Here is a 23,473-nt window from a genome sequence, read left to right on the forward strand (position 1 = left end):
ATTTGGAGGGAGGGAATACAAGAATCAGATTTACAGTCAGCATTTACATTTAAAATATTTTTGGTTGAAATTTTTGCACATTGACTAACTTTAGTTTCTCTGTGAGAGTCTTTCATTTGAGGTATGCTCTTTCTTAACTGACAAAACCGTTTTCTTTCTTTTTTTTGGCTTTTCTACCTAACCTAGTTTTGGACCAGTAGTTATTTGTTAGCTAGGCATGGGGAAACAGACCTGGACTGAGCACCAATCATTATTCTGCTTTCAGTGAACCGTGTCGCCTTCCACCACTCTCAGCTTCTCCTGTGTAGTTTGTTCTTACCTGGAAATGGTATTTGGATGAGTTCTTAAAGGCCTCTTGTAACATTTCATGTTTGGTAAATACCAGTCCCCTGGACCAGCTCTTTTTAGTACAGAATTATCCTCAGTCTGTGAGGGAGTGACAGGAGGAGCTATTTGCACATTTTTGAAATAGGCCCATTGTATTCAAAGATGCATATGAGAGTATTTGGATTTTTCCCCCCAAATAAGGGCATGCATCCTCAAACAGAGAGATGCTCAGTTCCAGTTGAAAATCTCAAGCTTTTTAAGTTACATAACAAAATTTTAGATTTCTTGAAAATTCAAGAAATGTTTGTTTTTGTGGGCTTTTTTACTCTCTCTCATAATCTCTGCCACTTAATGCCTGGTTTGGATCAATTAGCTGCATTTCAAATTGGCTTATACCTTATCTCGAATTGAAATCACCAGGCACTTTCCAACTTCATATATAGAGTGGTGCCTGCTAATTTTTTGAAGGAACAGAAAATGTTTCTGTTATCACTGCTCTACACTACACTATGCAACACAAAAGAATTTACTGAGTGTTCCAAATTGTTAAATAATCAGTTCAGTTCCACAATGATGAGGTTCCTGAAGAATTTTATATTTCTTTTATCAGTTATCCTTCATTCTCACCATAAATGCAGTAATACATAAAGCAGTGTGTTCTACACCTCTCAGTTTCCACAAGCAAGGATATACCTATACACATCAAGGTACCTGGTGTTAAAAGTTGTTTCTTTTTATTTATGGTCAGTCTGTGAGCCTCTTCCAAAGCATAGGATTTTCAAATGGTAATTATAGGTGCAGGGGTTTAGTGAAACCGTAACTCATAATGATACAATAAATGCATCAGAGGGGTATGATTATAGAAAACTGGAAGAACCAGGTTAATTTTTTGAAATAAGAATATGCTTACCTAGGAAGTATTCCAGGAACATGGATAGAGTGAACTTGATGTAGCTTTTCCATCTTAGGTTTTTGTCTGAGGGGAGTCTAAAAGATTGTAAACAGCTAAAAGTCTACTCTTTCAAAGTTCTTTTTTCAAAAAATGCACTTTAGAACATTTTATTTTATGAAAGTTTATTGTCTAAATATGGCTTAGTTTCTCGTATAAAAACATTACTTGGACATTGTATTTACTGAATTTCAGTTTAAAAGAGATTCTAAGGCAATTCTCATACAATTGAAAGCAAAAAAGAAAATAATATGAATCTGCTTTCATATTGCCTACTTGTGAAAAATAATGAAATTCTACTAGAGCTGTTTGATACTAATTTTTGTCTTTCATTTTCTCTTAATACTAAAAAACATTTACATAAAACTAAATGCAAAGGAAGGCACAGCTGGTTATAGTGTATATAAGCACAGTTCAGCATTTGCAGAATTAAAGAGCAAAAAATCTTCACATCCTTGTTACACTGAAAACCACTAAGAAAAGTTCTTCACTGTCAACAGTGTTCAACACTTAAAACCTAAAAGGATATAAAAACAAAAACATTAAAATTCACTTAATGCAAAACAGATTTTCATATATACTTGAATATAAAAATGTTTTTAAAATGCTAACATAAATCTAGACCATGCTGTGAAAAGTGCAAACCAAATTAACAGATGGGTTTCACAACGTCCTTCTTACAACACAGGTAAACTAGCCCATGGGAACAAATTTGTTTCATCAGTTAATGAGTCTTTAATTGTGTCCAGATGTCATCAGGATTTCTGAGAGTTGGAGGAAAGCAGTACTGGAGAAGCAGCTCTGTCCAGACTGGGGATTGGCACTGGCATGTGGCCATTGAGCAGTGTTGGGAACTGTGGAGGACAAAAGATTTTTAAAATAATTATTGCAAATCCAATGGGAAGATTTGAGTTCTTTACATTCCTAGACAGACCGTAGTGGGTCATTTCTCTTCACCCCTGTGACAGAGGTCAGCTGCCAGTTATTTACAGAACGAGTAACTGGATGATGACAATGAGATCAAGATTACATATAGTAAACAGAGGCTAAGGCTTAGAAAATGTCCCCATTTTATATGCCTAGGCTACTAGAAAAAATACACTTTATATGTTGCTGAAGTATGTTCTAATACCATTTCTAAAGTTCCAAACTAGTCAGAATGCTAATTTGCTTTGAAAAGTAAGAAAAATTAACTTTGAAAACAAGACAGCTGGCTCTTGTGAATCAGTAATTTCTGATACTGTATTCTGAAATTGGCTATCAGTTTTTGAGAGTACCACAATGATGCTTTTCAGTAACTGTTAAAAATAAGGAATGTTTTTATCTTAAAAGGCTTAGAAAGTAAGAGTATCCTTATTCTTTCAAATTAAAAAGATAAATAATACCAAACTGAATAGAGAGATCACCCATAACTGATTTAAAAAAAAGTTAATTTCTATAATGTTGGTAACTAAGATGATAAATAGACTAAAGGTATATATACTTTGAGAACTTTCAGGACTGAAAAATGCAGCAACTATACTCAACAATTAAAGACCTCCTTTTAAAACATGACTATTTGAAACTAGGTTTTCATTTTTAGGATGATATGTATCACAGTGATCTCCTGGGCTGTCTTCTAGTTTAATTCCTATTTAGTCTAGATAAACTAAATGTTAAATCTCACTTCAACACTAAATATCAAACTACGGAGCCTGGCATGTGTTAGATGTATAATAAATCTTTGTAGAACAAGTAAATATATTTTTGCAATTTTCGAACTATTTAAGTAACTGTTCTGTGTCTATTGCCTTAACAGTTTATCAGTGGTTTTTCACTGGGTACGAGAGCCTATAAAAGTAAGTCTGGTTATCCTCATTTTATAGATGAGAAAACAGACTTCAGTTGAATTCTGATTGGCTAAAGGTCATGGCTTATATACACAGTATAGCCAAGTTTAAACTCCGTCTGATTGAAAGGTACTGTGCTTTCTGTGCCAGGCTGCCCCACCTTAACATTTGTCAGGGGTTGGGGAATGGTGCTTTTTAATTACTATTTCTTTAATGGTCATATTCAAGGTTTTTCTTTCTTTCCTGACACCTGGGCATTTTAATGCTATGTAGAGTTTTATCCATTTCAACTGGGTTATCAAATCTTTACATTTAGCTTATACTCTATTTAAGGCATGTTCCCAACCACTATTCCCTGGATTAAGAGGGGACACTGGAAGAAGAGCAGGTTTTGAATTTTAATTCTTGTAGCTTATTTACTACTTCTCTCATTTTGGTTTTTGTCCATCTTACTGGTATTTTCAAAAGAATCCGCTCTTGGTTTTGTTACTGATTTCTGCTCTTTATTTCTATACACTCAGTTGTAGTTTCTCTTAGCCTGGCTTTTCCGACATGTTTCATAGTCCTCTTTATTGGCTCCCACCCACCTGCACATAGTCCCTTTCCTGCTGTCAGATATCCCCACCAATGCCTCTTCCCCACAAAACCTGCTCTTCTCCTGCACTCAGTTTTTAAGTCAGAGTGGTGGTTAGGAGCACCGCCCTAAACGTGAATCAGGGCTGTACCACTTGTGTGATTTTGGTAAACTGAGCAACATCTCTGAGCCTTACTTTCTGTATCTTTTCAAATAGAACTACTGGGACTATTAAATGAGAAGCCATGACGTGTACCTAGAACAATGGCTGGCATACAGTAGCCCTCAAAAAATGGTAACCATTGTTACCAATAGTACTCCCAGTCTTTTAATCAGTAATCTTTTGTCTCTTCCTCTCAATTTTATCTCTGGAATGTCTTAAATACATTCCTATTTCCACTGTTCTCATCTGAAAGACGATTCTTCCCTCAGAATTTGGAGTAGTGTAGATTTCCTCATATTTTCCTGCCCCTTTTGCTTTCTGCTTTTTCAGCTGTCCTCCCTCCACACTGGTATCAGCAGTACCTCTCTAAAGTAGAGATCTTGTGCTATCTCCAACTTAAAAAAAGCTTTCCATGGTTATCACTTAACAAGAGATTAAGGTGGGAACTCCTTTGTATACTGTTCAAGTCCCACAGCTGCTTTTCCAGCCCATCTCCTGTCATCCAGTCCCTTCCTGAACAGATAGGTACTTTCATATTCAAATGATGCAGATCTATTCATCTAGAATGTACTTTGCTGAAATCCTCTTACTTCTTGGCAGCTCAGGTGCCCCTTCTGCCTTAGAGCCTCTGTCTAGTCTCCAGCTGGAAAAAGCTACTCCTGTTGGGTTCTTGTAGCACTCTGTTTACACATCAGTTAGTCACATGTATACATCTCCATGGTCCTTGCCTCAGAGCATTGCAAATATTTGCTGGGTTAGATTTGTTGAATAAAAGGCAGAAAAAAATTCTCAATTGAAAATTAACTCTACCTTGTTACAAACTATGTCTGTACCTATTTGGTGCATTCTAAATCTGATCAAAATCTGTTTCAAAAATGGAACACACATCCTAAAAACAAGCTTAAAATGCCAAACTGTCCAGTTGAATCTGATCTCACTTTACTTGTAACTAAGGTTGTATACTTAGAGTTAGCACGGTGTCTTTGGCATCTCTCTCTACTAAAACATGTCTAGATTACAAACCATCTCTCTTCCAGAAAGGCTAGTATCTTCACTCTCCTTCCCTTAAAATTTTCAGTATCTGCTATAGTAATACCTGGGGACGTTCTTTGCCAAAACTCAGCTCTTTGTCAACTGTTACCCTAAAGATTCTGATCTACTTTTCTAATCATTATAGTAGGAAATTTGCCAGCATAATTTGAAACTTATAGGCCAAATCTAATTTTTTTCCTCTTTAACACATTCACATAGCATATGTGAAAGAGGTTTATTGTTATTTTTAAAGAAACTTTTCAGTAGTTTTAAAAGGAGCACTGTTGATAGTTGTCTGATTTTTGAAAATCCATCATTTGATTTTTAAAAATTAGACACTTCAAAGTATTATTCTTCTATGTTTTTTTTATCATTTTCAAAACTGCTAATTTCAACTTTCACCACACCAAACTGCTCTTATAAGGAAGAATAATAATATTTTAAAAGGTACAAAATTGTTTTTTCTTAGTCTCCTGGATCCCAATTCCAAAAAGAGGATTCAAGGCCATGCAACCTTGGTCAGCCATCCAAACCTGGTTGTATTTTCCTTTTCAGGGTTGTGTTCTGAATGGCTCCAGGAGAGAGGACAGGACCAGTTTGTGAAATTAAAATTCTGAGCAGGTAGCCTTTAAATGCAGTATATCTTCTGCAGAATAATAAATATAAATTAGGAACAATTGATCTGCAGTGTTTCTCATAATGTGGTTCCTGGAGCAGCAGCATCATTAGGAACTTGAAAGAATGTTATTATCAGGCCCCATTCCAGACTTTCTGAATCAGAAACTCTGGGGATGGAGCCCAGCAAACTGCATTTTAACACACCCTCCAGCTGATTCTGTTGCCCGAACCACTGGTCTTCAGCCTTGACTGAAAAGAGGATATGCTTATCTCCCAATTCCCAGAGCTCCTGATATCCTAATAATATGTAGAATCACTGTGGATGTGAACCACTGTTCCTGTTGGGCGTAATGGGCTAAAAAAAGGTTTAGTATCTAAGGCAAGAGATCTCAAAGAACTCCCAACTAATGGTTCTCCATGGCTTCCTTGGGAGGTCATCAAGCCCTGCATCAGTCAGGTGGCTGAATTCCCAGTAAGGAAGGAAATGAGAGTCTATTAATTATTCACAAATGTCTATGGAACCCTGGAGAGGCCCTGCTTTAGATTGTAGGATTAGAGTAGTGTTAGTGTTACAGTCCCAGCTGCCAAGGTGCTGGCTGTATGTATGCACCGTACAACTCCTTTCTGCTCTACTCAGGAGCTCTCTGCTGCTCCCGTCTGGAGACTTCCAGGAAATAAGGTCTTTTAGCTCCTCATCAAAAGATTACTAATATAAAACTTGCCTAGTACTGTATTTGCTCACTGCTTTTTGCTATTTCTAGCTTTTGTTTCCCTGCCTGAGTTAAAATGGCTAAAAATCAACATGTTGGCTGTGCATGACCATATCTCAATTTCTTGTGATGAGAAGGGCCAGGAAAAGAAATTAATTACTCCAGGGATACAGCCACATCATGACACCCTATCGCAGCCCTACTAGGAAATCAGAGAAGCAAGATAGTCATCAAAACCTCTTTAGCTCCACCCTTCTCCCAAGGAGACCCTAAATCCCAGCATGTAAGGCCCCTGGCACGGAGGTAAATATTAACCTTGACAAGCAAAATGAACAACTCGAAAAAGCATGGAGACATCATCTTTTGACACAACTTTAAGACACCTCTTGATGAATTCTTAGGCATCCATTCATTCAGCCAGTCAGTGATAATTACTGAGCATTATTTCGTGTACCAAGCAATGTGCTAGATGCCAGGGGTACACCACAGTGAACACAATGCAATTCTAGCCTCTTGAGGGTCCACAGTTCAGTGGGGAAATACCCATTATGAACTGCAATCATAATGCAAAGTGCTGAGTGCTAGATTTAATGAGAGCAAAAGAACTGCAGTTAACAGGGTGCACCGTGCTGGGATGCAGGTGAATGAGACAGACAAGGCTAGAATCAGACAGGGAAAGGGGGTCTGCCCTTCGGCCTGTTTTGCTTTATTCCTGTCCCTTGGATCCTTTCTACTGTATTCAATGCTCACACATTCAAATAGTAACATAGTGGTCGATGACTAACAATCTTTGGGTCTCCAGGAGGAAATGCTGATTTCCACATGATAACAGGTGATGCTACTGCAGGATTCTAGTTTGGGAACAACCAATGAATGTGCTTACCCAGTACAGGGAGTTCTGCAAGATAAAACAGCTAAGACTTAATTTGTGTTTAACCAGATGCCCTGGATGCTTCTTCTTTTTTATTATGGACAAGGAGAACTTGATTCTGATTCATAAAATCATGCAGCTAACTTTTCTGTAAAAGTTGTTCACTGTTTTTCAGCTTACTTTGTGACATCACTATGTTGACTAATAGATTAGTATTTTAAAGTCTTTTATGAGATTTTATAAAATACAACTCTTAAAAGTTTTTTTTTTCCTTATCCAAAACCATTCTAGAACTAATTGTTCCATTTATGGGTATCTGACATGAGAACACTGGCTTGTTGAAAAGACCTGCCTCTGAAGGTGGCCTTTTGCAGCTGCATTAGCATGAACTACCTTTGGAAACTTAACAGTGAGTTCTGCCCTACATTTAGTGAAAATGTTATCTTTGCAGGATTTAGCGGGGAAACACATCCCTTGGAAGTTCCATCTTTAAAAGTTAATTTCCAAATGCTCACCTGGAACAGCGTGTTTGGCCCTTGCAGCCGGGCAGGACTCAGTGGAGCAACTGGACTAAGGCTGCTCCAGAAATGTATGCTGGAGAGTAGTGGACTCGGGGTCAGAAGCAATCCATTTGGTGTCTGGGAAAGAAAGCACATACAGTATTTGATAATAGGTATCGCCTGACTCCAGCTGTGATCAGCAGTGTGACCAGGGCACTAGCCATGAACCAAGAAAAGTAAGCCTCACCATTTTACAAAAATCTGACAACTCTTATTTCTGCAAGGCTCAGCACAGTTTAATTTCCTTCAATGCTAACTGTATTAGCAATTTCATAAAGGGAGACAGTATAGAAAAGTTACCTTCCCTAAGGAAATTACCTTCCTCAAGTTTGTAGCAGCTTGTCCAGATGGCTTTCTTCAATCTCCTCCTCACACATTAAACAAGATTTAGTGTACAAGCAAATGGGATCCCATAAAAGGGTTTTATTTTTTCTTACCCATATTTTCTTATTTTTCTACAGTGGACATCCATTACTTGGGCTCTAAATACACACACACACATTTTTTTAAAGGGCCTCCCAAGTTTCACTTTCCCTATCAACAGCCTTTTAATACTTTAGGATCTGTTGCAGAAATACCCAGTAGCAGCTTCATCAAAAGCTCTGAACTGGGTTTTCCAGATTTCACTCCGGATATGGGGCTGATGAGAATTCATCTCCCTGGCAATGGTTTGGAGAGGGGAAAAAACCCTTTCTTGTCAGATTGGGTGTAAAGCCGAAACTCTAGGTTTCCGGGGAGAGTGCCAAGGATTGTATTTGCTTGCACACACGCAGCAGGAGTCCTGGCCTGCAAGCCTGCTAGAGAGCAGAAGAAACAACCTGCCCCAGCTGGTAAGTCTGTATGGCTTTTATTCTCTACGGAGGCAAGCTCCCTGGCCCAGGGTGGTTTTGCCCCTTTGATGACGAGAAGGAGCCCCTCAGTGGTTTTTTGATGTCAACAAGGTGCTCTGTGTAAGAAGAACCACAGGAAGGGTGCCAGCATTTCAGATTGCATCATCTTGGATGCTAAAGTGTTATTTTCTTCCCGAGAACTGGCTTTAGGAGCTTTGTTAATTATCCAGAACATTTGGCTTTCACCTAAGCTGAAAGGTCTGCTCTGTCCAGCAGAAAGGAGACAAACATCCAAAGGTTCTCAAATTGAAGCTGCTGAAAGGTAAAATAATTTATACCAAATTATTTGAGTCTTTGGTTCCTCAGTATTTCTTACATATTGAATGACCTATGAGGTTACCAGGATAAATACATGTTTTGGATAAGTTTCCCATTTGTTTTAATCAAGTGCAATATCACAAATGTGCCGGGCCATCTGGCCTAACGGTTAAGACTTAGCAGTTCTGCATAGGCTCTGCCAGGGCTCCAATCTCAGAACCACTACTTACTAGCTAGGTAATCTCTCTATGCCTCAGTTTCCTAATCTGTAAAATCGGGAGGAAAAAAATGCCTAATTAGTTGAAAGTGCACCTGACGTACTAACTGTATTTCATCTAGTCATGGGAGAAATCCTCAACTACATATGGCAAAAGTATTCAAATGTTCTGAAACAAACTAAGCTAGTCAGCCGGTACTTTAAGGTTCCTCTCAGTCATGTTAGGCTCAAGTCTGCAAGTTCAGGTGATGTAAAAACTAGTATTTTCATGTTACTCTGGAGCCAGGTTCTAACCACGGTATACCACATTAACATTTACTAACCAATGTGTTCAGGGCCTGCCAGTCTACCTACCAATGAAGGTCTCACAACTCTAAAGAGGTGGTGAGTCTTCTGCAAAACATAGCTAGCTATCTCTCATCCGTGGCCAAACATATACATCCATTCCTTTTTAATCCTCAGCATATGAGGTATAGAATTTATACTTTCATAGTCTAAAAATTCATACCCATGTCTGGAATTGAGATACTTGCACATTTGTTTCTAAGGGATACAAGATGTACTCAGCATACAGTAGCCTTCTGTTTCTCATGTTTAATATGCTTGAAATGTCTTCTATAATATATGCAAATAAATACTGTAAAATGACTTCATTCTCTCCTCTCCCTCCCTTCCTTGTTCTGCTTGCAAATCCTGTGGCCATAAAGAAAAAACTAGTTGGTTGCTCTTTTAAGGAAAGTTCCTATAAAGCTTGCCCTGGGTTATCTCCAATACAATGTGAGCTTTCAGAGCCTCTCATCATAAGCTCCTTGAGTCATGGAGAGTAGGCTGAGCCCAAGAGGTAGGGGCTAAAAAAGAAGCCACCAGCAAAATGAGTGCTTCCCCTTCCTTCACTAAAGAGTGTCTCAGTAAATGGGCATCTCTGAATGGCAGAGACTTCCTGCTCCTTTCACCTGCCAGGGACAGAGGTGCCCTAGGGCCCAAAGGCAACGGGCGTTCATTTTCAAGGGAAAAGACCTTCCTATCAGGACCTTATCACACATTTGAGCTAAACATGGTGAGCTAGTGTTGTCCAGGAGTGCCCTCTGCGCATCAAAATTCCACCTCCTCAAAGACTTTCCTGCTTTCCCCTCAACCAGATGGCATGAACTCAAAACCTTCTTTCCAAATTCAGTATCTCTTATGACTGATTTCTATCAACAGTACCACCATTTATCTCTCCACTCAAATACTGACAGAGTACATACTATGTATCAGGTGCCAGAGATACCATGATAAAACAAGACACGATCCCTGGACTCTACAGCCCAGCATCCTAGTCACTGAGATGCACAGTGCCTTCCCCCTTGCTACAACCTCTGGGCCTGGCCTGTGGATCCTTCCTTGAACTGTTTATCCCCTCATTTCCATTCTTGCTGCATTCAAGCCTCCATCAACCTACAGATGGCATTTGACAACTGCCGCCTAAACCAGTCCAACTGCCTCGAGTCCTAATAGTCCTTCAGCACTCATTCCAGAACTACTTTAACTATCTAGCCCTTGGTTCCCTGGGCTAGACCAACTCCACAAGTGATCTCATCTGTTGCCATGGTTTTGAACCACCCCTTACATGTTGATGACTCCCTGACTTGACCTCCAGCCTCAAACTTTCTCCTTAAGCTCCAATTGCAGTTGGATGTTTCTTCTGAACATCCTTCAGGCTCACACTCAACACGCCCAAAATGGACTTGGAACTTTTCCCTAAGAACTTATTCTTCCTCCCACACAACTCACACTCAACTTCCGGCTCTCCCCTTGCACCTTCACATCCAGTCACCAAGTCTTGTTGATGGCAGTCCCTATGTCTCTCTCAGATCCATCCCCTTTGGCCCCATCCCACTGTTAGGCTGTCACAGTGGAATGGGGTCAGGGCCAAAGGGGATGGACCCTCACTGTCTTCCACCTGGAATTTGACAGTCGTATCCTAACTGGTTCCAGCTTCCCGTCTCCCTCATCCACATCATCAGGATGATTTCTAGAACACAATTCTAGAAATGCTCTTTCCCCTTCTGTGCCTAAGGTACTTATCTGCGCTGTGTATTTGACTCTTGCCATGTGCTATTGTATGTGTGTCTTTTTATGGCTAGGTTCTAAGGTAATAAAAATAGGCACTTGTATTTTGGTGTCCTTCCTATGATTTGCAAATAATGGCTCAATAATTATTTGTTGATAGATTCTAATAGGAATTTTTATTTCCCTTGACTTAGGCCTCCAGCAACTATTAATGTCCCATCAAAGCAAGTCTAAATTCTTCAACGAGTTCCCAGGGTTCTCTATAATGTCACACCACCCCAAATTCTATATTGCCCTTATTCTTTACCTGCTAGACAGCAAGCTTGTAAGCTCAGGAGAGCAGGAGCTGTGTCCGTCTTGCTCACCTCTGTATCTCCAGGTGCCCAACTAATGGTGGGGCAGGTTGTAGCAACAAACATCTCTCATCTTGATCTCCCACGGATACCAACAGAATCTATGACAGTGCTACTCTGTAGTTAAAAAAAAATCCTCAAAAGGTGACAGTGGAAACTCCTAGAGTTGTCTGAATTCAAATAACCTATGGTTTTAAGGCCTTTGAAAAAGAAGTAGAGTCACACAGAACTCTGTGTATCACTGAATGTGCTGATCATAAGGGATGGAGGACAAAGTGGAGAAGTCCGTATCAGTCCAGGGTGGCGATGGTTAGTGGTAGGGAAAATGGAATAAAGGTAGAATTGGGGAGAAGCCGGCAGAACCATGAAGATCAACAGAAAAGATGGGGCTCGGTGGAAAGAAGGAAGGCGACTACCGCAAGTCACCTGGCCAGAGCTGAGACAGAAGGACTGTAGTCTACTCTCACTGCTCCTCGTCACACCCATCCATCTTACTCCCAATTCCCACCTTAGGATTTGGGCTCAGGGTTGTTACATCCACCAATAAATGCAGGAAGGCAGTTTTAGCATTTCAGTCCTCAGCACGCCATCTCTACTCTAGTGTTCATCCAAAGCTGCTGCTCATAATACAGCCTGGGGCATGCAGTCTCAGACTCTGGTGGTGAGTTCACACCCCGGGGCCTGCACACATGTGAGTTCAGCATCTTAGACCTCAAGTGTGAGATGAACAGAAGTCTTGGCAAAAATGAGTGGACATGAAATGAGCCAACCTCCTCCGATTCTGAACTAACTTTACACTGGTAAGAGAGGAGGAGGGAGAGACTGAACAGAAGAGGCAAACGAAAGGAAGAGGGACAGATGATACCCAGGTGCAGAAGATACAGAGAATCAGAAGTTCCAGCTGGCACCATTCGGGCTTCCATGGTGCCTGGCTTGGAGCCAGGAGGGCTTCACATCCTGGCTCTTCCCTGCCCCTTCCCCCCAACCCAGTCTCGGTTTTTGTACCTCATGCCATAAGAGAGAACATTCTTGCTTTTCTAGCAACAGTCCAATATGACCTCGGTGGCTGAGCACCAACCACCTCACTCCTTGGTACTCAGTTGGCTTTTGTATTCATATTTTTTTCGATTCCTTATAGTCCATGCTGGGCAGGTCTCTGGGTGATCATCATATCTGTCTACATTACTAATCCTGCTTTCTTAAAGACTCATCAGAGTAATCTCAACTGCATTTTGTACAGGTCCCAGCAGGTGCACCACAAATATTCTTGATGGGAGTGAAGGTTATGATGTTGGGGGAATGGCAGAATGCTGATGATTTTTCATGCCTATCATGTTGTAGACTGAAACTTCAAATTTGAATTTGGGCCAACACAAGGTATGTGGTTTCGTTAGGTCCTCGGACAGAATTATAACCACATGACCCTGGCCATGCCAAGACTGGCTTAATCCTGCCCATCTTCCTGCCATGTTTCTAGCTGAAAATAACTGGGAATGATTCTTGGAATAAATGAATAAAATATATTTATTTATTCCAAGAATGATTTGTAAGTTCTTGGGAACCTCATTTTCAGGGTATCAAGTTATTACAGCACACTTTTATCTCTTCTGAAGCCAACCAGGAAGAAAGGTTGATAGGAGGTTCCCACAGGTAACCAAATGTTTATGTGCAAACAGTGTCACACTGCACAGAGAGGAAAGTGGAGTTTCTTAGCACAGGAAGTGCTAAGGTAGGAGGGAAACCAATGAGCTGCAGGAATGAGATGCCACTGCTGCCTGTGAGAAAGGTCCCGAGCCCGCTTCGGGTGGAGAGGAACCCCCAGAGTTGACCAGGGAGCAAAGGGAAGTCTTTTGCCTGGTCCCCTGGGGGCGATTTCAGGGAAATGGGCTTATCTCTCAGGCTGAGGCCCAGTGGACTTCAGAAGTCCAGCTGCTGAGAGAGCTGATACTGTTTCTAACTGTCCAGGGACTGGTCCCTGGGGCACCTGAAACCAACCCTGACGGAGGGACTCTCGGAGAATCCAAATCCTACACTGACTCCAGGCCTGCATGAAATCCTAAAGGACTTCAGGCTTGTCAAGTCAAGATAAAACCACCTGACTATCATGTCTGATCTCAGAGAACCCACCTGGGTGATACCCCATCCTGAGCCCTGCCCTTCCTCTGCTGTCTCTGCTGTCCCCTCCTGACCTCTTCTCTCCTTCCTGGTCGTTCACCCTTGGTCACCCACAGCAACTCCAGGTGCAGAGCTGACCCTGTGAGACGGTGAGGGTGCCATCTCCTAAAGGTAGCCTATGACCTCTTTAATGACTTAAGAGACTCCCAAGCCCCCCTACTCCCCTGATCCAAAGGCCCTCTCCTGGCTCAGGCCCCCTACTTCCACGCTCCTGACCTGGGTCCAGATTCTGCCCTTTGCCTCTCTCCCCTCAGGAAGCCCTGGTCCCTCTACTTGGACTTTGTGAGGCTAACAGGTTGAGGCCCCATCCTCACAGCTTGGCTGAGGACTGTTCACTCTCACCTTGCTAAGACATAGGCCCTGTTCAAGCATCCTGCTTTCCTGTGTTTTCTCCTCCCTGCTGTTAGGCCATTCTAGGAGATTCCCTCTCTCAGTCCTAGCTTTGCATCCATTCCTTCACATCCACCCTCTTCCCTGTCTTGTGTCAAGGCCCTCCCCTCTCTTCAGCCCACCCATACTCCCTCTCAGCCCTACTGCGCGGAGCCACCCTAAGTTCACTGTGTCCAAGTCGCTTCCCCACGACACAACTACAAGGCTGGTGTCTGTTCAGACAGTGATACAGGCTCATGGAGAAAGCAGAGACAGAAATCGAGTTGGCCTGGGCCTGGCTCTACAGACCTCGCTAAATCTTACAGCTGTAAACACAGAAAAGGCCAGGGGAGGACAGCTTCAGACTGTCTGCCCGGGCCCCGATCCTCTAGTTACTTCTCTGAGCTACATCAGATGCTACTGTGTCAGAACCATTTACTCAGCAGTCCTTAGTCACTGGACAGTAAGAAAATGCCTGACTTTAGAGCATACATGCTTGTTCTGACCTATTACTGAGCCCTTTGCCCCCACCTCTGTGGTGGCACGCTCATCGCCACCAGCTCACAAGCTGAGTTGACACGAAATCTCTGGGCTACAATCATTTGGGAGAAGCTGCAGAGACAAAAATGGCCAAGAGCTGCTTTCAGCTGCTCTGCAGACTCCATGGACATACCATTATCAGGGACAACTGGGCATTTTCCCAGTGGGCGTGCCAAGAGCATTTTACTTAAAAGAGCATGGGTTCTGGAGCAGTCTCACTGGGTTCAAGTTCACCTCTACTGCCTTTGAGCTGTGTGACCTTGGGTGAGTTACTTTACCTCTCTGTGTCTCATTTATCTCTACTGGAAAAGTGGGACAATAATGGTATCTTCTTCATAGGCCTGCGATGAAAAATAACTGAGACAGTGCATGGACGGTGTTTAGAACAGTGCTTGACACACATGAAAAGCTCAGTTATGCTGCCACTAATGATGGTGGCAGCAAGGACACACACAACAAATACAGAGGCAAGGGACAGAATTCCCACCCACCTCAAGCATGTCCCCACCCTGGTGCCACAAAAGCCACATGATACTCAAACCTGCCAGTTGCTGCCAGCTCTCTTCCCATCGCCATGATCCGATTTAATCCTCACAACAATCCATTTCTCAGATGTGGAAACGGGCTCAGAGAGCAAGTACCCATAGTCACACTTCTACCCAGTGGTGTAGCCAGGAACTGAATCCAGGTCTGTGACCCCAAAGCCAATGCGCTTAACCTCCACCACTGAAACGCATCCAGTTTTCCAGAGGAGGCAGAGATAGGTTTACCAGGACCTGCTCTGCCTTTGCCCTACAACTGCCAGCTGGACAGGAGTGAGCATCTGAATACTGTATTTAAAGGGGAAGGCTACCTTCTTGTTGTAGTTAATCACACTGAAGACTTTTCTTGCTGCACAAGTTTGCTTTCCTCTTCCATGTGCTGTGGACCTGGGCTTTCTCAGACTAGCACCATTTTTTATGGAAGCATCTCTCTCTCACCATTTTGTGGCCCTTGCATTTCTTATTAAAGACTACAGGACAACACAGCTGTATGCTGATGATTGCAACAACCATACTGGTTAGCATCTATTTTCTTATTAACAGAAAACAAATGGCTACTTATCAAGTAGTCCCCAGAGAGAACCCTGCCAGAAAATTTTCAGAAAGCCCAAGTCCCTTCTGAAAGGTCATTGGCCTGCTCCGGCTTTCCCTAGGAAATCACTGTTCGGACCTGCTTTGACAGCCAGTGTGCATTTTCCCTCCTGCCATTGCTTTAGGTGTCCCCAAAGCCAGAAGCCCATCAAGCATCCCACCATAGCCAGTATCCTGAGCCTTTTCTCTTGTGCATACCTCGGCCTGGGCATGGAAAAGTCATTCACCCTCAGAATGGCTCAATGACTTTGCTACCAGGGCCTTAGGATTATCATTTGAAGGGCAGAAGGCAGTTGCTTTGGTGGCTCTTTCCTCCCTTCTGCTAAACCACTCAGTGTGGGTATGGCCAGGACCACAGGGCCACCGGCTCTTACCTGGGCGGTGAAGAAGGCTGGGGTGAGGGATCCCGAGGGAAGGGCCGGGCTGTTGAGGGCGATGGAGCCGATATCGGTGCTGGAGAGCACCAGCGGGGGCGCGGAGATTTCCAAGCCTTTGGGTTTTTTGGCCTTTGGGGGAAGAGATGGAGGCCTGGTCTTGGAGCCTGATGACAGGTTCAAGGGCTCTAGGGAATCCGAGTCATGGCAGGCAGCCTCCAGGAAGAGGCTTCTGTGTTCGGCAGGGAGGGGCGAGTTGGGGGACAGGGATGGGGACCGAGATGAGGAGGGCGAGGCAGATGAAATGCTGGCAGCATTTGGCAACATTAAAGAGGAGATCTTGGCGGAGACGGACGAGGCCAGGAAGGCCTCAGACGTGGAGGGCAGGGACACCACGGGCCTGCTGACGTGCTTGTCGGCTTTGTTGGTCACAAACCTGATGACAGTCCTGACTTCTTCCACAGGAGGGCTGTCTTCCGGCTGCTCCTCCAGCTTCTCCGTCTTTATGGCCTTGAAGGACTCAGGTGGGTTCTGCAGGGAGTTGATGGTGAAGGACGAGTACAGGCCGGAGTGGATGTACTCGTTGCGGCTCGCACTCTTGAGGGCGGACAAGCCGTGTCTGTGCGCCTCGCGGCCCTCGGGGGACACCTTGCACTCGCTGTCCTGCAGCAAAAGGCTCTCCCGGCTGATCTCCACTGCGTGAGGGTCCATTTTCAGTATCTCCGGGAAGGAGACAAATTTGTACACAAACTTCTGCCCGATCACCTTCTTGATGATGTTCTGTGAACACAAGAGCAGGCATGGAAATGATGAGTGCATCAGAGAAACAGGGTAAGAGGTTAATTACCAGGCAGGATTTTGCCAGCCGAAGCACAGAAGTAGTCCTGATTTACATATCTTGTCCAAGGAATAGTGGAAAGGGGACCAAAGCTGGGGGTGAAAGAATTTGATTTGATTCTGGTTCTGCTAATGACGTGATCTTTGGCAGACAGATAGTCATTTCTAGTTTCTGTTCAGCTGTGATTATTATACCGAAAAATATTATATATATGATATAATGTTATGTATTACATATTTATAATTATATATACAATTATATTGATTACCTTTGTTAAGTAACGTATAATACATAGTATGTTATATATTTATAATTATATATTTATAACACTATATAATTACATAATAATATTATATATTATTATACCTAAGAATATAACAGTTCCCATTTTTTAAGTGCTTACTATGTCACTGGCATTACTCATGCACTAGCTATCTCATGTAATCTGTACAGTACTCCTAAGAGGAAGGGAGTATTAAACTCTCATTTTAAAAACTTAGGAAAATAAGCTTAGAACGCTTAAATAACCCACAGAGCCACATGGTAGGTAAGTGGCAGAGGCAGCATTTCCTTAACCGTAATATAGTATTGTCTTAACCTACCTCTGGGACTTGTGAGAATTCAATGAAATAATAATGGAAAAGTATTCTGTAAGCTGGAGAGCATTATAGGAATGTAAGTTATTATCACCAGACACCACAAGGTTTTCTTAAATCCTGTACCCATTTTTTGCCTTTTCAATTTTCTGCCAAGAAAGCCACTGGAGGGAAAAACAAATTTTCTCCTTGGATGTTTACAACACTTGTGCCATATGTTAAGTTGCTGGTGTCTCCTTCTGGCTCTTCAATTCTTGGCTCCCGTCCTCAAACATGAGGATGTAAATGAAAATCAATAATCACTGCAAAAGTTTTCATGCCCCTTTGGGAGAACGGACCTCGTTTTAAAGCCTGTGCTGTTCTTGAGGTTTATTAAATCGGAACATTAGCAGATATCTATCAACTGCTCGCGGGGTACTCAGGGCAGACCAAGGCAGCTTCCTTCAAGCACAGAGAGGAACCAGCACCATCCTGTGGGAAAAGGACTTCCTTACGAACTGTTCCTCCTAAAAGTTGGGTATGAATGAGGGTAAAAAAAAAATCATTTAGAAGAGAAGAGCTTTAGAAGTGGCTCCTACTGAGCACCTACTCTGTCTGGGTGTCATACACACGTGGTCTCATCCATTGGCTCACATGAGAACCCTCTTGTGAGCCGGGAGGTGTCATCCTTATGACAAAAGCTCAGACAGATGGGGAGTGATGGGCCCCAGAAGCACCAAGATCTACTAATTCTAAAGCCTAAGCTGTTCCATATTTCCACACAAAGTCAGAGGGAGAGAATCAAAGAGCCCCTTAGTAGAGATGACATTTAAAAATCATTTAAAATGTTTTAAAATTGGGATATAATTGACCTATAACATTATATTAGTTTCAGGTGCACAACACAATTACTCTGTATTTGTATGTATTGCAAAAGGACCACCACAGTAAGTCTGGTTCACATCCATCATCACATGTAGTTTTTTTTTTTCATTTTTCCCCCCTTTTTTCCCTTTTCCTTTAGATATACTCACTTAGCAACTTTCAAATAAACGAGAGGAAATTTAATTAAATTTTGATGTTCCTCTTGTGATCACAGTTTGGTGTATAAATGTAAGTATATTATGCGTTTGCATTCCCTCTTGTTACATTAGGGCATGCTAACTTGCTTTTTGCCCTCCTAAAGTGGATCCTCAAATCCTCCAAGTGAATGTATCTAGCAGTCAGGGGGACTGGCATAATTACCATCACTGAGAGGAGGAATTCCTCAGGGCAGGCCTCTAAGGAGGGGACACACAAGGTCCCAGAGCAGCACTGGAAATCCCAATAGCGCAAATCCTGGCGAAACTTTGTCAGGCACCAGCACACAGGAGGCTCAATGACCCAAGGATGTCAGATTCAAAACTGAACAGCTCCAGTGCCCTGCAGCCTGGCCTGCAGTTTAACCCACTGAATTCCACTCACTCCATCTGACCTCATTCTCACACTCAACACAAGCAAAGCTGAAAACCACTTAGAGAAACTGCAGAGAGGGCTGGTGAACTTCAAGGCTCCACCTGGGCATAACTGGCAGCATCTTGCTGGTGACATACCAGGCCTGGGTAGACGACAACACGCCTGGGAGAAATCAGCTCCCAGCAGGAAAGGGTTAAACCAGGGTGTCACTGGTGCCACCTGACCCATAGTCGGTTCCTGGTAAAAGGAAAGCATGGTTCCTCTGCTAAAACTCTAAGGTATTTTTGTTTCCCACTCATATTTTTCTCAAGGGAAAACCTGATTTTATCTTTTTCTAGTTTGAACACTCATCTAAATGGAGTGAATCATTAGAGCCTCAATAATTACATAGAAGAAGAGAAAAGAGAAACTGTATGGGCTGAATCCTTTCTTCTGGCAGGTCTTGTAAGTTTTGTTTGTTTTTTAAGAACCAACCCTTAATTTTATTATGGGTATCCAGAACATAATGGCTGAGCAGGGATTACATTCACAAGCAAACCAAGAAGTCATTTGGGGCTGTGATCAAAATGATAAAAGTGGTTGGGAATTTAAAGGCAATCTTGGAGACAGAGCTGGGCCCTGATGCATTAAAAAGAACGTAAGGAACAACCACATGACTATCAACTGAGAAATGAATAAAAACATGGGATAGTCACAAGGCAGAACATCATCCCGCCATAGAAAGGCATGGAGCACTGACACAGGCTGCAACGTGGAAGCACCGTGAGTGCATGATGCTAAGTGAAAGAAGCCGGACACTAAAGGCCACACGTATGATGGATTCTATTTATACAGAACGTCCAGAATAGGCAAGTCTGTAGAGACAGAAAGCAGATGAGTCATTTCCCAGGGTTTTGGGGTGGGACTGGGGATTTGAGGGGTGACAGCTAAAAGGTAAGGCATTTTTCTGGTGGGGGGGAGTGAAAATGTTCGAAAATTGATTGTGGTGATGGATGTCCCACTCTGTAAATACAATCAAAGCCAGTGAATTGTATGCTTTAAGTGCATGAACTGGATGGTGTGTGAATTATACGTCAATAAGGCTGGTTTTTTTTTTTTAAAGAAAACATGAGGAATCTTTTCCCCCCAGCTTTACGGAGATATAATTGACATACAACGTTGTGTAAGTTTAAGGTGTACAGTGTGATGATCTGATACATGTATATGTCACAAAATATTTACCAGGATGATAAGGTTAGTTAACACATCCTTCACCCACCTAATTACCGTTTTGTAGTTGTAAGAAATTTTAAGATCACTCCCTTAGTAATTTTCATGTATACACTGCAGTATTGTTAACTCTGGTCACCATGCTGTACATACACCCCCAACCTACTCATCTTACTGCTGGAAATTAGTACCCTGTGACCAGCATCTCCCTAGTTCCCCAGCCCCAGCCCCTGGCAACTATCCATCTACTCTATGAGTTTCCTGAGTTCAGCTTTCATGGATTCCACATATAAATGAGATCATACAGTATTTGTCTTTCTCTGACTGACGTATCTCACTTAGCATAATGCCCTCAAGGTCGTCTCTTTGGAACACAAGGGATTTTAAGAATTTTACAACGTTTAAAAAAAGATGGTGAGAACCTTCGATGGCTGGACAGCAACTACTGTAACACGTTAAACCCTACTCTGAACCTAAAAAAGGGAGACCCTACAAAGGGCACTGAGCTCAGCCGAAGCAATGAGGCCCCTTCAGGAGCTGCTGCCTGCCTCAGCGGGGAGAGCTGCCTGGATACCAGGAGATTTTTTTAGGGAAAGGTTACCTAGTGACAGGAATGGAGACAATTTAAGGAGCTGACCAAAAGAAGAAAGAAACAACTTTTGGAAAGAATCAGAGTAGGATCTGCTTCCCTAGAAACCAACAGGAAAGACGGGTTAGGTCTGGCTACCTGGGCAATTTGGAACCTCTGCAAGGACGGAAGGCTGGGAAGGGAACTGGGCAGGAAGAGGGGAGGGTTGGGTGCAGGAAGGTTGGGGAGTGGCAGCCCAGCTGCAGCCCTGCTGTTTGATAGCCCAACTAAACACCAGGGATGTCTGCTCACATCAGGGGAGCCAGTAAGGAAAGCCCCCCATCCCCCGACCAATATGCCCCAGGCCAGAGACATGGACTCAGAGGAGGTGTGTGCCTGGCAGCTGAACTGACTTGACTTCCTACTTGACTTCCAGGGCAGAGCCCCAGAGCACATCAGAGGCATGTGTGTTTGAAGATCTCTCTGTGGTCTCCAAACGGAAGTTTTCTGGCAAGCGTTTGGCCCCAGAGGGGCTTGCTGAGGAAACTCACAGTACAGGGCAATAACCTTAGGTCGTATTTGCTGAGTATTATCTGTCGGGCTGAATACTAAGAATTTGACCACCCTCAACTCATTTCATCCTCTGAAAGATTAAAACTGTTACTCTTCCCATTTTAGAGATGGGTAAACTAAAGTGAACTGAGGCTCACAGAGTATAAATTACCCCTGATCTGTACTCAGGCAGTCTGACTCGAGAGCATTTGTCCACAATGGAAGGCGACACAAGACTTGGACTAACTGACACAGCCCAGGATACCAGAGGACTTGGGTCTGGACTCTTATTATGAAAAGTGACGAGGATATTTAGAAAAAGTCTGGTTTTTCCACCCCTGCCTCCCAGTCTCACAAGTATTTGTTGCTTACAGTTGCCCGGTAACCTGACAAACGCTGTCTGCGTCCCATCCCATTGAGCTGACTCTCCAGCGCTGCTTCAGAGCGACAGTTGCACACATCTGCTTCCCTTCGCACGTGGGGGACCAGCCTCTTCATCATTTCCCATCAAATGTGTATTCACAACCAGGGTGGGCGCCTGATCCCACATTCCATGTCAGGTTACAGGCAGCAAGGACAGGACCGGCCTTGGTGAGGGGGAAAGCCACATCCCCCCAACGCACCCCGAGGGGCAGTTCCAGCAGAAGCAGAAGTTCAGGTCCCAGACTACTCCCACCATCACCACTGCCAAATTGGTGTTTTGAGGCTGCAGAAGCTTACAGGGCAAGCAGTCAGTCTGGGGCAGGACTGTGGCCAGCCTGTGCAAAGGAATTCTTCCCAAGGCAGCAGCTACCTCTGGTCCCATGAGAGTCTCCCTTGGTCATTTCACGCTAACGGGACCAATAGCACTGAGACAGTGGGTCACCCTTCCATTTCCCTCGGTGCCATCTGCTGCCCAGACAGTTCCAGGGTTACTTACAAAGCAGGTGTGTCCATGCATCTGTTTAAATTCGTATACACACTCCCACTGAAGGAGTCTGTGTAAATAATCCCATATAGCAGATAAGTTAAACATATGTCTATTAAGTATTGAGACTTTTTAAAAAGTACATACAGTACAGGGTAATGAAGAGATGCTGTGCAACTGAATCTACCTTCTTCATTTTGATGTGAAGGGTAATATGTTCACTATAGGTTTATTGAATGAATGACTCTCACTGTGGAGGGAACTGAGGTAGGAGGCCAGAGGCTTCCCCCCATTACAGACACAATTTTCCACGGCTAATGCCCAGCGTAGTTAAAGCTCCCTGTGATGAGTCCCATTTGTATTATTTGCATGTGCATTTTTGCCGGCATTTGAAAATGGAAAACTCCCAGACAGACACTGGGGGCTATATGCAACCCACTACAACCTCGCATGTCCTGTGGAAGCCTAATGAACTATAATTTCTCTTATCCATGTCCCCAGCAAGTGTCTGTCGCGAGTGTTGTCGGCTCTGGCCTAGCACCCCAGCTCTGATGTGAGGTCACGCATGGGGCCTTCCTGTGCTCAGACTTCATACCACAGCCCTCATTACCCTCCAGAGCTGCTCTTCACCCAGGGCGGCTCCCAGCCTCCGGAGATGCCGGACCAGCAGTGGGTTCCCCACCAGTAGGACCATGGCTCCTTTGATTCTCTGCCATTTCAGGGCTCCCAGGAACAGCGGGACTCTGGCTCTCTGATTTCACAACTTCCCTACCTTGTTCTCAAAACTGGGAAATGTCCGCAGCTCATCTGGCAAGCAGGAAAGGTGGTGCAGAAGATTCTTCCTAACAGCCTGGCCTTTTTTCCTGAACCCAGCATTGGCAGCAGGGCTGGGTACAGAGGACAGAGCAACAGATCTTTCCATAAATTCCCACTTGACCTTGTCACAAGGGCTGCCACTGGGATTAAAAGGAGCGGTTCCAGAATCCCAGCCTGAGTTCAGATGCCACCCCTGTCTCTTATCAGCCGTGTGCCTCAGTTTCCTCATGTAAAATGGGGACTGACCTACCACCCACCTCACAGGGCTGAACACGTGGTCCACATAAAGCTTAGCAGAATGCCAATTACAGCCACACACGAGCCCACAGTATGTACCAGCTCTTAGTACTGTTGTTTTTACACTCCCATTTAAGCAAAAATACAACGTAAAAGCCACCCGCTATCAGCTCTAGCGACAACGGAATGGTCAGAGTTAAACCTCTTAGAAGGCAGTGCTCGTTCCCCTTGCTTTACCCACAGGTCTGGGTGACCAGCTGGGCCGCATGGCTGAGAGAATCACATCTGGTTTGCATATCTGTACCAAGGAGGGGAAACGCGA

The 23,473-nt window shown here is 43.5% G+C and overlaps 1 protein-coding gene across 2 annotated transcripts in view; it reads right to left on the reverse strand.

The window, feature by feature from the left end:
* Positions 1 to 1,381: 1,381 nt before the first annotated feature.
* The window catches only part of ELK3 (ETS transcription factor ELK3), a 61,950-nt gene continuing 39,858 nt past the window's right edge, over positions 1,382 to 23,473 (reverse strand). For both annotated transcript variants that reach the window (XM_072973200.1, XM_072973201.1), the window contains exons 3-5: positions 15,995 to 16,774; positions 7,589 to 7,711; positions 1,382 to 2,130 (exon numbers count right to left, since the gene is read on the reverse strand). In XM_072973200.1, coding sequence (XP_072829301.1) covers positions 2,032 to 2,130; positions 7,589 to 7,711; positions 15,995 to 16,774 — 1,002 coding nt within the window. In that variant the 3' untranslated portion in view covers positions 1,382 to 2,031. The remainder of the gene's footprint in view (positions 2,131 to 7,588; positions 7,712 to 15,994; positions 16,775 to 23,473) is intronic.

This window comes from Vicugna pacos, chromosome 12 (genome assembly GCF_048564905.1).
Source record: "Vicugna pacos chromosome 12, VicPac4, whole genome shotgun sequence".
Lineage (NCBI taxonomy): Eukaryota > Metazoa > Chordata > Mammalia > Artiodactyla > Camelidae > Vicugna > Vicugna pacos.